Source organism: Prosopis cineraria, unplaced genomic scaffold, assembly GCF_029017545.1.
Source record: "Prosopis cineraria cultivar Desert tree isolate PC_DT_omini unplaced genomic scaffold, ASM2901754v1 PC1, whole genome shotgun sequence".
NCBI lineage: Eukaryota > Viridiplantae > Streptophyta > Magnoliopsida > Fabales > Fabaceae > Prosopis > Prosopis cineraria.
In genome coordinates this window covers 52968089-52984505 of record NW_026555332.1, presented here as the reverse complement: position 1 = coordinate 52984505, position 16417 = coordinate 52968089, and the positions used below count along the sequence as shown (strand labels likewise).

The 16417-nt window shown below is 31.8% G+C and overlaps 1 protein-coding gene across 13 annotated transcripts; it reads left to right on the top strand.

Annotated features, from left to right (window-relative positions):
• The first annotated feature begins 589 nt into the window (after nucleotides 1-589).
• LOC129316868 (pentatricopeptide repeat-containing protein At5g15010, mitochondrial-like) lies at nucleotides 590-9702 on the top strand. 13 transcript variants are annotated; one of them, XR_008594816.1, is made up of 8 exons: nucleotides 616-1372; nucleotides 3524-3594; nucleotides 3780-6057; nucleotides 6963-7024; nucleotides 7143-7421; nucleotides 7690-7789; nucleotides 8691-8786; nucleotides 9112-9702. XR_008594816.1 is itself a non-coding variant. In XM_054961276.1 (3 exons), exon 3 carries the CDS (start codon nucleotides 4145-4147, stop codon nucleotides 5957-5959), a length of 1815 nt encoding a protein of 604 aa, XP_054817251.1. In that variant the 5' UTR covers nucleotides 616-1372; nucleotides 3524-3594; nucleotides 3780-4144; the 3' UTR covers nucleotides 5960-6179. The 13 variants fall into 13 exon arrangements, 1 of the variants encoding a protein (XP_054817251.1); XR_008594818.1 differs by lacking the exon at nucleotides 9112-9702 and having other exon boundaries at nucleotides 616-1106; nucleotides 1282-1372; nucleotides 8691-9057; XR_008594815.1 differs by lacking the exon at nucleotides 9112-9702 and having other exon boundaries at nucleotides 616-1106; nucleotides 1249-1372; nucleotides 8691-9057.
• The last annotated feature ends 6715 nt before the right edge of the window (nucleotides 9703-16417 follow it).

The following is a 16417-nucleotide window of genomic DNA, read 5'->3' as shown; positions in this document are numbered from 1 at the left end:
AGCATAAAATTAAATAATTAAATATAGTCGAGAGAAAAAAGTGGTCAAAAAAATAAAGTGATTTTTAAAAATATTTATCAAATAATAACTTTGAAATAAAATGTTAGGGTTTTTATTTTTAATTAACATTTTTTAAAATATAAGGGCACAATCAACAAGCCACACAAAAGAAAAGTCGAGAATTATCAAATGGGTGTGATATAAATAGTAACAATTTAAACTCTTTAAATATTATTCCGTTCCATTACTAAAGATGTATATGGAGAGCATTGCTAAAGAGAGAGCACAGCCTTTTAAATGATGTTTAAATTTTTTGAAAAATTAATTTTACAAGTATTAGTTGTAGGGATACTTTTTTGGGGAGGGGGAGAGGGGAGGCCAAGAAAAGCAAAATTAAGGAAGCAATATATACTGGAAAAAGTGACTAGTAATCCCTCAATATATATCTTGGAATGACTAATGGCAATTTAAACATGACGTTTTTTTTTTTTGGGCACAAATCTAAACACGAGGTTTTAATTTTGAAAAAATTGTTCAAAAAAACTTGACTAGTAAATTTATTCTCCCAAAAGGTTCAGAATTTGTTTTAAGGATTGAGGTCTTTTAGAAGAGTAAAGCTGGGTAGTCATATTGCCAAAATGCCCTGACCACAATTACAAGCTTCTCCCTCTATAACACCGGCGTCACCTGCAGCTCCTCCTTCTTCGCTGTCGATCATGACCTTGCACACCGTGCCTCCTCTTCCTCTACCGTTACTTATGATCCTGGACAAGGCTGTGGTGTTCAAGTTGTGTCTTATTCTTCCTCACTGCCTTCTTTCTCCAATTTTTCTTGCACCCCACCCCCAAATCCCTCCTGATCTTCCCTTTTCTTCTCAATTCATCCTTGAGAGATGTTGCCAATAATGAAGTTCTCAAAGCTAGTGGCAAAAACAAAAACATTAATTTGATTATCACTCTTCCCACTCGACTCCACCCACTTCTTATTTTGGGGCACCTTGATTCAATTGTCGCTCTCTTATTACTGGTTATCGCTCTCTTGCTATTCAGCTTCATCTCTCACCCCTCCTCCCCTGTCAATGGCGTTGGTGGCAATTGTTCTTTCAAGTATGCACACGTTTATTCATTCCTTGCCTTGCTTTATTATTTTTTTTAATGAATTATTTTGTTTTGGCTTGTAATTCAAACTTAGACTTTTTGTCAAATGATGATGCATTGATTTATTCAGCACTGATCGATATATATATAGGCAGCAATAAGTAATGTGCGGATTATATGTCAGAGAGTTACTTGCAGTAGTACACCACCAAGCGAGGAGAGGATCAAGATGTTGAAATTGGACCAATTAAGCTCCATAAGAGATTTAGATGGAGGTGTGGTAGTCTGTTTTATTCTTATTTGGATCCATTGATTGCCATCATTAATCTATTATATTGATTTTCGATTGTTCATTGAGTATGTAAGATTATGAAAAACAATCTGAATTTTGACCAAGACGAAAATCAAAATGCAAAATGCTCCTTATATACACATTATTCTCAATGTTGCTTCAGAGATATCACCAATATGAGGTTTGGTTTCATTTTTTATGTGATGTTGTGCTTTGGGTAGTAGTGGAAAAGGTTAGTGATTATTCTACAATATCCATTCTATGAGTATGTAGGGAAGGCAGTGATTTACATTATCACATGAAGTGGGCTATGATTGTGAAAGAAGTCCATGGTTCATTAGTTAGTTTCTATAAATTAATCATGTGTTTTGTTGCTAATAATGTTATTTGGGCAATAAATTGAAGGCTGTTCATCTGCTACCAAGCGTGTTTGCATTTATGCCTATTGGGAGTAATTGCAAGAGTGGATATGAATGCAAATACAATTATACCTATTGGAATAGCAAACCTTTATATGGATTCAGCCTCAACTTTATGAGTTTCATTGGTGGATTAAGGTTTTCAAGACTAAAAAAAGTCAATAAGTGCATGACAACATTCTTATGGGATTTGGAAAATGGATTGATAAATTGCTCTTGTAATGATCTAAAGCAATAGAGGTTGCCATCAACGTTTCAGTAAATGTTTAAGATATGATACAATTTTTTAAAGAAAATGATGTAGCTAGAAGCTATGTGATGTAAAAGGGGAATGGGAGAGGGGAGATAAAGAAGAGGAAGAGAGAAAAAATGAGAAAGAAGATTGAAACTCTTAAAAACTCTTATTTAATAATATTCCAAAGTTAAATACAAATAAAAAATTTAACTTATTTATAAAGCTCTAAAAATAATAAAATAATAATAATTTAAATTCAAATCTAAATCTTAAATCTAATTCAAATCTTAAATATATCGATATTTAAAATAACAATAAAATAAAATAATAAATTCTAATTTTAATGGATAGATATCCTTATTTGAATATTGTTAATAGATAATTTTAATATCTTAAATTAATCTTAATTATTTAATTAATAATTATCCCATATTATATCACTATGTTTCTTTTTTGTTTATATTTTTTCAGAATATTCATGGGTGTTTGTATGAAAAATGAAAAAAAAAATTAGAATATCCATTTGCATTTTTATGAAAATTGAAACGATAGATGCTTTGATTCATTTGCATTTTCATTTTTGTCTATCAGTATTTTCATAAAAATTAAGTAAAATTTTAGAGTATCCATTTGTGTTTTCATGAAAATTAAGAAAAATTTTAAAATATTTATTTACGTTTTTATAAAAATTGAATAAACAAAGGCTATGATCCATTTTTTTATATGCAATAAGCTTTCATAATAAGCAAGATTTATCTTATCGTATGCAACACTTTTCTACATTTGTAACACTCTCTCACATATGTAAAAATTTTTTTTCATGATATACAACATTTGTTTCATTATATGCAACTATTTTCTAATATATGCAACACTCTTGCCAATACAAATTTTTTCCACTATATGCAACTTTTCTTTCATTATATATAGCTACTCTCTTAAATATATAACACTCTCTCATCATATATAGCACTCTCTAACAAATGCAAGTTTATTTCATATGCAACATTTTTTTCATCATATGCAATGCTCTCTTGCATATACAACACTCTCTAACAAATATAAATTTCTTCCATAAAATACAATACTCTCTTGTCAAATGCAATGCTCTTTTGCAAATGTAGATTTTTTTTTATGATATACAACATTTCTTTCATCATATATAAAAAACTTTCGTATGTACACATTAGATGCAAATATATTGGCACTAAAAAGCCTTGTTTTACATAATGATACTATAAGACCTTATGTTTTAGTATTCAATAAATTGACACCAGAATACCTTATGTGATATATTGACAGTGAAAAATTTTGCTTGACTTTTTTTTTTAACTATTAAAGACATATAAGATATTTATTCACCAAAATATTGGCAGCAAAGAACCTAATATCTCATAGCCTTTTCAGCAATAAATTTAGTGGTTAAGTCTTTCGAGCAAATTTCCGTTTAACTTTTAAGCTTGAGCGTGTGTAATTACAGGAGAAAAAGCGTTGATCAGCGTCAGTGTAATGGGGCAATGGACCCAAGAGCCATTCCTATTTCTTTCATGAGTAAGGGTACTTTTTGAGCACCAGGATCTTTCCATTTTTTTCCGTCCCTTTTCCACCACTTCTCCCATCCTCACCGTTCATTAATTTTATTATTTAACAAAATTGTTTAATATTGACCGTGGTCGAATGTTTTTTTTTTTTTTTTTTTAACTGAAGAGCTCCTAACCTGTGACCTGCCTCTGCAGCGAGCGGCACCCGCCTTAATCCCTCGCCGGCGAAGATTGAGGTTTGTTTCTTCGAAGCATCCAACAACGCTTGTTGTTCTCTTAGGCACGACGGACACATTCCCGCACATCTTATGTATTTGTATTTGATCGATCATTCATTTGAAATTCTTTTCGTTTGGGCATTTTCACAAACAGCTTATGCTCAGTGGTTTTAGAATCGACGAAAGTGATATTGTCAGTTGGTCTTGGAGTGATTTACATATGGATACTTTTTTTTTTTTACTTACTTCCCTTCCATCGCATTCCAATTCCAATGGATAGCTGTGAGCTCCGCCTGTTATTCATCATCAACCAGTTTAGGTGTTCTATACTGAATTGGGCACATGATCCGAATTAGATCTAATCTATCTGTTTTCTCTGTTGCCCTACTCATCCGTCAGAATTTATACTCTGGCAATCACAGTCGTATAGTTGAGCAGCCACCGACCGCTGCTCTCAATGTCTCGAAGCCTTCAGGGTCTGCAGCTTTTCCGGCTCCACCACAATTTGGTTTCTCAGTCCTGTTTTCCTCTTCATCCCGCACCACAAAGGTTGGAGTGTCAACTGATGCCTCAACTCTGGGTTTTGATGAAACTTCAGGCGGTCATGAGGAGGAGGAGTTGGATGACCTTGACAAGAATAATCATAACCACCTTAGTCAGTTGGGCCTAAGGGATGATGGCCTTGCCCGAGATGTTAAAACCATGTTGGACATATTACGAGCAGCAGGTTATAGACCATCTGAAATTAAATTTAATCTCGAGCACTGCAATGTTACTGTATCATCAGAGTTGGTTGTGGAGGTTCTTTCAAGAATTAGGAATGATTGGGAAGCGGCTTTCACTTTTTTCCTGTGGGCAGGCAAGCAACCGAATTATGTTCATTCTGTTCGCGAGTACCACTCCATGATTCATATCCTTGGTAAAATGAGGAAGTTTGATACTGCTTGGACCTTAATTGAGGAAATGAGACAAGGTAGTACTGGCCCGTCTCTTGTCACCCGTCAAACTCTCTTGATTATGATTAGGAGATATTGTGCTGTTCGTGATGTTGGAAAGGCTATAAGTACTTTCTATGCTTATAAACGATTCAACTTTCAAGTTGGAATGGAAGAATTTCAAGGCCTTCTTTCTTCCCTTTGTCGGTACAAGAATGTGGAAGATGCTGAGCATCTTCTTTTCTGCAACAAAAATGTATTCCCGTTCAACACCAAAAGCTTTAACATTATTCTAAATGGATGGTGTAATGTAATTGTTAGCCCACGTCAAGCGGAGAGAATTTGGCTGGAGATGGGCAAGAGAGGAATCCAATATGATGTTGTCTCCTATGCAAGTATCATGTCCTGCTATTCAAAGGCTTCTAAACTTTACAAGGTATTCAGGCTGTTTGACCAGATGAAGAAAACAAAGGTCACTCCAGATAGGAAAGTTTATAATGCAGTCGTTCATGCTCTCGCAAAGGGTAGGTTTGTGAAAGAAGCTGTCAATCTCCTGAGAACAATGGAAGATGCCAACATTTCTCCAGATGCTGTTACTTACAATTCCTTAATTGGTCCTCTATGCAAAGCCCACAAAATTGATGAAGCTAAAGCAATTTTAGATGAGATGTTGCAGCGGGGTCTGTCCCCTACTATTCGGACTTATCATGCCTTCTTCCGTAACCTAAGGACCAAGGAAGAAATATTTGAGCTTCTGAACAAGATGAGGGAACAGGGCTGCTACCCAACCACTGAGACTTATCTAATGTTGATAAGAAAGTTTAGTCGATGGCAACAGCTTGATATTGTCTTTAAGTTATGGAGTGAGATGAGTGAAAGTGGAGTCAACCCTGATCGTAGCTCTTACATTGTACTGATTCATGGGCTATTTCTGAATGGAAAGCTGGAAGAAGCATACAAATATTATAATGAGATGCAGGAGAAAGGCTTCCTCCCAGAACCAAAAACAAATGAAATGCTACAAGCTTGGCTTTCTGGAAAACAGGTAGCGGAGGACCAGATGACTGATTTAGAGTGGAAAAAATTAGAGAGTGATTCTCTTAGATTAAGAAAGAATATCAAGGATATACCTAATAAACCAGAGAAGGAGAAAGATTTTCTTCGCCAACCCGAGATCAGGAGAGTAAAAAGAGAGAGGGGTTTTTCTTTTTGGGATCAGTAGAGCCGCATGTTGCAGTTGGTCCCCAATGACACGGTTTTGTCCTTGACGATTTTCACTGTTGTTTACCAATCTTATCAAGTTCATAGGATATCCATAAGGTGCATAGCATCTTCTCTATGTATACCCAGACTTCAATTACCATAAGCAAGATATATGATGTTTGTAAATTCTTATACAGCACTTGACAGGCCATGACATGCAATCTATATTTTCCTGTTCCTGTCTTATGGTTAACCTTAGTGCATATTCTTATATTAGAGCTGAACACGTGTATCATGGATATTCATTAGTTTGGACATTAGAATATAAATTTCAGAGCCATGCTGTATATTATGGAGGATCAAACCTAGTTACCATTATAATTACTTGCACGGACTTGCTGCCTAAAATCTGTAAGTAAAATTTAGGCATATGTAGGCGCAGAAGGAATTGCCCCAGAAGATTGGATGGTAAATCTACACGTTTTGAGCTTTATACTAGTTTCTTCAACATCTAAGGCATAATAATGAAGTTTTTTCTTTCCCTCTATTTTCTTTGAGAACATATTGATTTTTTTCCCCGCAAAGAACTCTAGTCTTCCTTAGCTTACATTTATGTCCCTGGCCAGGTATGTGCCTTCTGTAAATCAATAAGATCACATTTGCTTACTGGCAAGGAATGAAATGGATTGAATTGAAAAAATAAAGGTAAAAATAAGATGATCAAAAGGAATAGGTGAGTATATTGATAAGAGAGAGGGGTAATTTAGTTTATGGAGTTGAGAATCATGATTTATGAGATTTTTGAAATGTGTGATGATTTCCACATTTGTAGCATATATTAATGAGTTTTATCATGCTTTTCATTGAGGAAAGGGTGATTTAATTTTTTGTTGTCATGATTTTTTAATCCATTCCATTATATTCTTTTCTAGTAACCAAAGACTTAAATCTTTTATAGGAGTACTTTTATTTATATCAAGAAAATCATAAGCTAGTTTAACTATGTGTATGAAAATCATCAGGTTGCAATTGGACTTATAGTTGATTTTGCTGATCAGCTGAATGGAGGCAATGAACATTAGTGGTATCACTTTTATTCTCTTAGTCAGTTTTGGTACTGGGTTTCTTGTTTTGGACTCTAATTATAGTGCTGATCAGATTTTCATTGCTTTGTATGATTTCTCTTGGAGCTGTGTTAAAAGCAAATGAGCAGATGGCAATTATGCCTCTCTGTATACAGCTTGCGACATGTCGAACATGCTTTTAACATTGGAACAGAGGTGGAGCCCACCCTGTGTTGGGACATCTGTGTTACAATGAAAAAGATTAAAAGAACACGAGATCAAGTTCCAGACATGTCTGTGACATGGCTAAAGATGATTCACATCTGACGAAGTTCTTTGACATCAAATTGGGATATGAAAGAGGCTTCCAATTGTTAAAGTAGCCCGTAGTTACTATGTGAATGACTACTGAAGGAGGTAAACATCATGATCTTAATTTCTCCATTTTTTCTTTTGCATAAAATCTATCTACAGAAAAATTGAATATATATATATATATATATATAATGGAAATGATTTCATATTGTGCGTGATTTATGCTATACAAGCCTTAAATTCTTCATGCTTTTGATATATTTAAATATTATATACATATGAAGGCTGCTCCATGAAAGGTAGGGAATTATAATCCATGATTTCTAGGTCAAGTCAACATTTGGTGACATTTTTCAATAACTTATTCCAGTAGGTGATGATGCAGCAGAAAACATACACTACATGGTTCATTTTACAACATTTCATCGAGTTCGGATGTGGAAAAGCATTTTAAATCTCCACAAATAGAGGTGTTGCCATTACGTGACCATGCCCTTTATCTAGTTTGAGCTTCAAAAATCGAATTCCAATTTCTCAATTCCATGTGCAGCTTGAATATCTAATCTAGCCACTATTTTTTCTTTTTAAATTCAGTAGTTTATATAGCTAATCTATTGAATAAAATACTCGAATGAGATAATCTCGCCTAATGTGCATTTGAGACTATCATTTGTCAACAAATTACATGAATTAATTAAGTATACCCCGTTTCAAGGTGGGGATCTTGGTTATCAATATCCACTAAGATATCAGATATGTGCATTAGTCTTGAGGCCTGGTGAACTTGTGATTTTGCTGAGTGAATAATTTGTGTTAGGCAGAAGGCATTGTTGGAAAGCAGGAGAAACCGTGGGATGGCTATTTTGACAGTGGATAAGGGCAATCCAATAGATTAGGTTAACTACACGTGGAAAACTACAGGAGTCGCAATCAAGACTTTATGGTAGTTGGGAATTAACTAATAATGTGTTTTCTCTGTGTTTGACTAGTCTTGAGGTTGGCTATGTGTAATTTTCAGCATGCTTAACCAGCCGAATTTTCTAACCAAATCACTGCTACAGCCATTGAAATTTCTGTCGTCGCTGATCACGCCTTTGATCCTTATCCAATATATAAAATAAAATGATTGGAGATGGTTACTTTTTATGCAAGATAATATGGATAGGACTGGGGACTACAACAAACTCATCGCAGTCTTAAAATTGAAATCGGATGAGCTCTCATAACATTGACACAGATAATTTATATATTTTTTTATTTTTTAATGCAATATTTGTTTGCTTGTTTTAGTCCCAGGAAATGTGGGGTATTCAACTAAATATAAAAATAAAATTGTTACTCATATGCCTTCCGTTAATTGTATCTGAGCAGGCATTCGTTGGACCATAATGGTCAAATACTGCATGTGGATGGGGACTAGGGACTGTCAAACTTGCAGCAATTACAAAAGAATGAGGTTGAAATTATGTAAGTTATCAGCTTAGTTGCAGAGATAATTATATGTTTGTTGTCTGCTTGTTCTATCCCCAGTAAAATTTTGTTAGTCATGCCATGGGTTAATTGTAGCCGAATAATCGTTTCCAAGGCTCAGACTAGAGATTCGTTTTTGACCATCATGAACAGGTACTGTATGTATACAAAATTTCTTTCTCGGCCCTGTGTGTATGCGCTATATATATAGTATATACAGAGCTGGAAGTTTTTTCTGGGGTGCTGTGTAGGACACACACACACATATATAAATAATAATATACTGCATTCGCCATTAAGCATGTGCGAATATGAATTTTAGGTGAACAAGTTACCTACGACGACCTCGTCTGAGGGCATCTTTATGGAATAAACTGTCAGAACTCGGTGATGCAAACCTTAGCAACCTGCTGTTTCTTACCTCACAGCTGACCCAATACCCCATTAGTGAAGTAAAGGTATTCCTGCATGAAACCCCAAAAGGGTATGGAGACTCCCCATCTGAGAGAAATCATGACCTAATAAAAAGCATCTTTTGTTTGAGGGACATTAATATGAGGAGAAAAAAGTCAAGAGTTGTGGATAATCATCACTTTCTTCATTGGTTTATCTCATCCACCTTTTTTCTTTATGATTCATTGAAAGATGAAAGACCCAGCTCTTTGTGGCCAATTAAGTTTGGCAGTTTCTGCCTTCCGGTCCAGAGAACCAGGACAGGACCTCCCCATCCCTTTGAATGTCAGTCTACCCCCCTTTTGGGACTCTCTTTTAAGCCTTTCTTTCTATTTCCAGAAACATTGTTCTACTCCACTTGAGCCTTACCCTACAGCTGGCGGAGAGAAGTATATGTCGCTTTTCTTTCTATTTATTATATATTTATCATCACTATGTAATTACCCAGACACCCAAATGTTTGAAACTAAACATTTATAATTAAATCATTTCTACGCATGTTATGTCCACCGCAAATTAATCTCCCACCTGTGTTACTGGATAGAGGTTTTTCAAAGGGTAGAATAACAGCAATTTGGCAATTTGGATGTATTGTGGGAGTGACGCATGGATTAAGCAGTTCTATTGGCACGAGAGGTGCTCTGCCTCTGGCGTTATCACATATGGTTGGTTAACGATGAAGAGGGATTAGCACAAACATTATTTTGCCTAATTAATGCGTAACGTGGCAGGCTTTGTGGTTGGAAAATGATTGCTTAGGGCAGATTTGATATTGATTCCTTGTTTGCTTTTTTAGTCCATAACTTATCTTGACTGACCAAATCAAATTTGAGAAGCTGACCCGCAGCCATAGGGCCACGTGTCGGATCGCATGCCAATCAATTATATTCCTCCTCACTTTTCGCAACTAATTCCAATTTTACGAGTTACTCCCCTTACACCGCACGTGCCTGCTTTTCTCACATAAGATTCTCCATTCCAGGAACAAAAATTAAAAAAAAAAAAACTCTTGATTAGAGATAAATATGTACCTTAACTCTTTATTAGAGATAATCAGATAACAGGAGAAGGGAAGCTTTTTGCTTTTTTCTTTTTTTTCCCCTTGAGAAAGTAATAAATTTCGCCTAACTTGTTTTGCTAGATGTCTTATGTTATTGAGAAGCTAAGCCTCACACTTTCCTTGCAACTGGAAAAGTAATTTACCAAATACTCATTTTGACCCAAAATATAAGCATCTTAACATTTGTGAACAAAAAATTATTTTACTCTTTATATTTATTAACTTAGAATTTTGTGCCTTTAAATTTATGATCCTCTCCTGCATCATAAATTAGAATTAAAGGTGAATATATATATATATATATATATTTCATGAGAATAAGAATTTTATTGGTGTGTGGTTTATTGTTAAAGTATAATTTAGGTAAGTTCTTGAGTATTTATTGTATATTTGCAGATGTATCCTTAAATTATAAACTAGTAAACTAGATTCAATTAAAACGGTATTTCTGAACCAAGTGTCGTTTTGTGAACTTTCCTTTAAGTTGATTCTCGAAAATTTTGGTACATTGAACCCGGTGGCCACTAAGTAATCCTTGCATGTTTTGTATCTATTTATTTGTAAAATAAAAATGATTAATTTTAAAGAAACATTGAAAGAATTCAAGTTCAAGTGTCTATGAATAAAAAAGTAAGGACAACAACGAGCGCCGAGAAAATTAAAAAAAAAATCAAAATATGGAATTATTTTCTGGTGCGGCATATATATAGTACACCTTTCTAATCACAATATAAAACATTTTTTTTAAGTCACGTTTGATTCAAAATATAAGATATTGAGTAAGTTGTATATAAATTTTTTCTATTGTATTATTACTTTTTTATTTTTCATTCAAGTAATTAATGAAAGTGATTTGAATAAATTAAATGTTACATTTATTTTACACAAAAGTATAAGTTAAATGATGTGGAAGTTTTTAAAAAAATTAAAATTTTAAGCAACTTTAAAACATAAATTAATTAATAATGGCTTGTATTGTGATTTAGAAGGGCGCCATGGCTGGTTGCTCACTTGATTATCAGTCTTCCGTGCAAGTTTCCTGTATCTCCACTCCTTGGTGGTATGACCGTACGAGGAAGGATGTTTTAAGGATAGTGACTTGACACATGGCATTCGATGCTAATTCTGATATTTGATCACCAAATAATTAAGATAAAAAGAACATCTCCTCAATCCTTGTCATCTTAGAGTTGAATGGTTTTTTATATTTATAAATTAGATGATGGTGCTTTGTCATCTGACCATGATTAAGGCGGAGTATATATCTAGGTTTTGTGCGTCTATGTCGACACCGTAATATGTGAAACGCAGATAGTTGCAAATTTTGGTTTTCAAAAACAAATATATAAACATATGCGCTTCATCATTAGGTTTTATTCAATTCAAACTAATGGGATCATTGTTGATTAGCACTATTATCAGCATTAAATGCAAAACGGAAACAGAGTGTTATAGGACGGAAGTACGCAGAAAAAAAGAATTGATATTAGCGATTGGTAAACGTGATGTTAACACACACACACACACACACACACACTAGTATTTTATAAATTAAATGTAAATCATCACACCAACCACCGAGAATCATGCTTACGTTGTTGCATATGCTTGAAGTTCAAGGGCACAAGCAAAAATAAAATAATTCATCCCTATTCTAAAAATAATAACTGGATGGTTTCCAAATTATTAAGTTGGAGAGCTCTGTCTTTTTTCCATCTTTTTAAAAAATGGGAAAATTATCATCAAAGACAAGACAGTGAAGATAACGAAGAGAAGCAACAGTATCAGGAAAATCAATAATTGATGGACAACAATTTTGAGAAGCGAGAGTCTTCTTTTGGATTAATACAACTTTGGAATGGTCAATGACCAAGTATAACAGATTTGCGGACCGTGTTATTGGCATGCGGTATTTGTGTGGGTATTATTTATATTATATCACTGTACTACTATGAAGTGGATTTCTCTGAACTGCTTTTTTCATCCACTGTCTCTTTACTGTAAATATGAATTATTTAAATTGAATTCATACTTTTAAAAGTTAACAAATTTAATTTAACACGCAAATCTACAGTGGTCCCTATTCTGCTCTACCAGCAAAGCCAACTCCAAAATATTACCGTTGGACAAAAAAGAAAGAAAGAAAAAGAAAGACAATAATATTATCGACTTTCATTTTCCTTCTTTAGGTTCCATATAGAAGTGCCACGTGGACGAGTTATTGAGGCGCACCTGTATAACGAAGCAAATCTTTGTTCTGAACTGCCCACATAGCCACAATGGGAAGGACGAGGACGTGATTGGATTGGACATAACAACCCAGAACGCTCTTTCTTCTGTGCTCTTCACCGGAGCTTGTGCTCCGCATCAATTAGCAACATTTGATACTCCCTCCTTTAATAAATATAAAACATTTTTTAAATAAAATATTTAAAAATATAAGATTTTTTTACATATTTTAAAATATAATTAATGAGATTTAAAAAATATACTTAATTAAAAATAATAATTAATAAAATTGTTTAATTCAAACATCCTATTATTAAATAGGAATAAATATGAAGAAAGTATATAATTTTAAAGATAATTAACTAACTCATTAAATATCATTTTTTCAAAAATATCTCATGATATCAAACAAAAGAGGGGTATTTTTAACGAAACAAAGTTGTTAAAAATTTTCTTTATATAAAATTTTACAATAATGATAATTAGCACAAAACATAATTATTTAAAATTAATTGTATTAGAGTTAGAGGATTGAAAGAATATTTTATAAAATTAAGGGATCAAGTTAAAATTTTATATAAAATTAAGGGTAAACATAACTTTTGATCCATATACTTTACTCACATTTTGCTTTTAGTCCCTATATTTTTTTAATATTTTAGGTCCTTATACTTATATTTTTCATTATTTTTGGTCCCTCTATAAATAAAATATAGAAACTTCAAAAGGATCCAAAATAATAAAAAAATAAATGTATAAATACTTAAAACACTAAAAAAAGTATATGAACCTAAAACACCAAAAAAAATATAGAGATTAAAAATAAAACATGAGTAAAAAATAAAAATTAAAAGTTATGTTTACTTTAAGACCTTATATTTTGGCTGTATTTTTTCTAATATTTTGTTAATTAATTAGTTGTATGTATGCACAAATACGCGTATGGAAAGTTGGTATTTATCAACCGTGCGTCCGCCGAACAAACCCAGAAAAGAAAGAAAGAAAGGAGGAGGAGCTAGAATGTGTGGGACAAGTCTTGGTGGTCAAAAGAAACACCGCGCAAGGCGTCTCGGGTCTTTTTTACATTGTAATATTTAATTATATTGTATGAGATCTTAAAGTAATTCTGAAATTTTTCTCACAAACAAATAAATACTCCATTATTATATGTAAATTCCATACCTTCTAATAGTCCAATAGCTCAAACTCTTTAATACTCGGGTCTTTTTGAATTGGGAGGATCTCTCAAAAGAATTAGTTATAGATAATGATCAAAATTAAATTATTTATTATGAAAGTAGTATGTAATAGAAACTTATTTTTTTCTCATATGGTGAATTGTTATTGATTCTTGTTTATAAATAATTATTTCAAAAGATTCTTAAATCCTATTTTCCCTTTTTTTAATTTTAATACAAACTAAACAAGCACAGATGATAGATAAGATCAAATTCATACATTTTGGATTAATAAAATTCTGTATTCCCTTTCATCGAGATCCTTCTTTAGTTTTCTTGATGGACAATTGTCACCATTTATTGGTCGTCCTTCAATTTGTTTAAAAAATTCTGCTCCATTTTCAATCTAGATGGACCATGACTTTTTTTTTAAAAAAAAATCATTTTGATGTTTTCTTAAATTTATTTTTTAAAAAAACGTGGCGCGATAATCTAATGGATGCGTGGTAAGTATCTTCTTTTTGTTTGATGTATAAAATGGGCCAAAACCAGGTTATTATTTTAAAAAAAAAAATTAGCTGATGATCACATCTTCGAACATTTTAAATCGTTAGGCCAGGAGGCTTGTGGAAGCCTCGAACAGCTTTATGAATTATATATATTATTACAGCATCAATGACTTGGCTTCCGAGTAGGATTCGACGATTAGTACGTACTCTCTAAACGAGTTGTAAAATTTGGACTAGTCAGCCCAAATTTTATAACGACATCATCAACGTAAATATTTGTTTATAAATATATTCCTTTCATTTAAAAATATAATTTTTTTAAAAAAATTAAATATTAAAAAATATAAAATATTTTTAATCTTTTAAGATATAATTATTATTTTTTAAATTTTTTATTAATAATAATTGTATATTTATTGTAGTGTGTTTAATAGAAGTAAATATAAAAAGATAGTGTTAATTAAAAAATAAATAATTGTTTTATTAAATGTGAGATTTGATTAAAAATATTTTAAATTTTTAAGTGAAATGAATATATTATTATTATTATTATTATTATTATGTACGATTGATGAATTATTTGTGAATGAAAAGAGTATCATAGCATAGCACAGTCAGAGGCTTGCGCATCACTTTGGCTCCACGGGCGAGGATCATGGCCGCTAACAATACTAAATATTTTTTAAACTCACATACTATTCCACTGTTCCACCTTCCTAGCAATTTCCATGAATTGACATTAATAGATATTTACAACATGTTTCCAAAATATAAATTAAACTCTACGTGAAGTATGAGCTTGTCCCTTTAGATGACGCGGTGTTAATTTATTGGAAGCCGCATTGAGATCAGTGACGGACCTAGAAAATTTTGTTGACAGGAGAAAAACATAGATAAATAAATATTAATATTTTTGAAATACTTTTTTCCAGATTAGTATTTTTGAAATATAAGTATAAATAGTTATTTAATTATTAAAAATAAATTTATTAAAATTAAATACATAATAAAAATAAAAAACTATAAGATTATAATAAATTAAAAATAAAATTATTTTAATATAAACAAAATTTGTGTTGAAAATTATAGAATAAGGAGTAACTATTAATATCATGTGATAGTACTCTTTTTTTATGAAAAGAATCATGCTTTGTTAAAATAAATGTTTTCAATATAAACAATAAAAGGACCTGACATTATTATTATTTACAAAATAAAAAATAAATACTTTATTGGAGAAGTTGAAAAAATATTTTATTATAATTTTATCTAGTTAAAATATATAAAATTTTCCTAAACTTTGAGGCAATAGAATTTCCCTCGCCTTAAAAAATTTAAAAAACTTTTTTTTTAATCACAAACTACCTACTATTATTTATCAACTGTTTTACTAACAAAAATTGTCATTTGTATTGAGAAAATATATATAGCACCTCCTGTGACATCATATATAAAATAATAGTATCTTTATAAAAAGTTTATCCATATTTTTCTATTGTTATGTGTGCATATCTGTCTCATTTTAAAGGAAGGATAACTTTTTATTATATCATTCTTTCTTGAGTTGTGTTAAGAAACAATTAAATATTTTATGTTAGACATCATATGTATCTCATTGATATGACGTGGTAAATTTTGTTAACAAGATAATAGAGTTATTAATAGTATGGGTAAAAGAAAAAAATTAGAGAGGTTAATTTTAAAAGTTTAAAGGAGAGAAGAGTTATATAAAAATATATTAAAATTTAAGAGAGCTTTATAAATTTTGGCCCAATCTTATACATTTACATAAATAATATTAACAAGACAATTTCTCACATGAACCAATCTACCATCTAAAAGTTAACAATACAAATAACATTAATTTCACTGATTGAATGACTATCAAAATATTAAGGAGCAGAGACTAAAATAATAATAAAAACTTAAATGATGCTCGTGTAACACTTTAGGGTGGTAGGTGATAATTTCTCTCCCTCTAAATTATTTTAATGAGAGCAACTACCCCCATTTCACTAAACATAGATGTATCCTTGATTGAGATTACTTCCTCCGAATCAAAATAAAAGACATTGATAACTAATTTATTATTTTTAAACAATATTAATTAAAAATTTAATTTATTTAAAAAATTTAATCTTTTCAATTTTAACTTTCATTATATATCCTATGCAAATGTTGTGATAATAACATTAATTA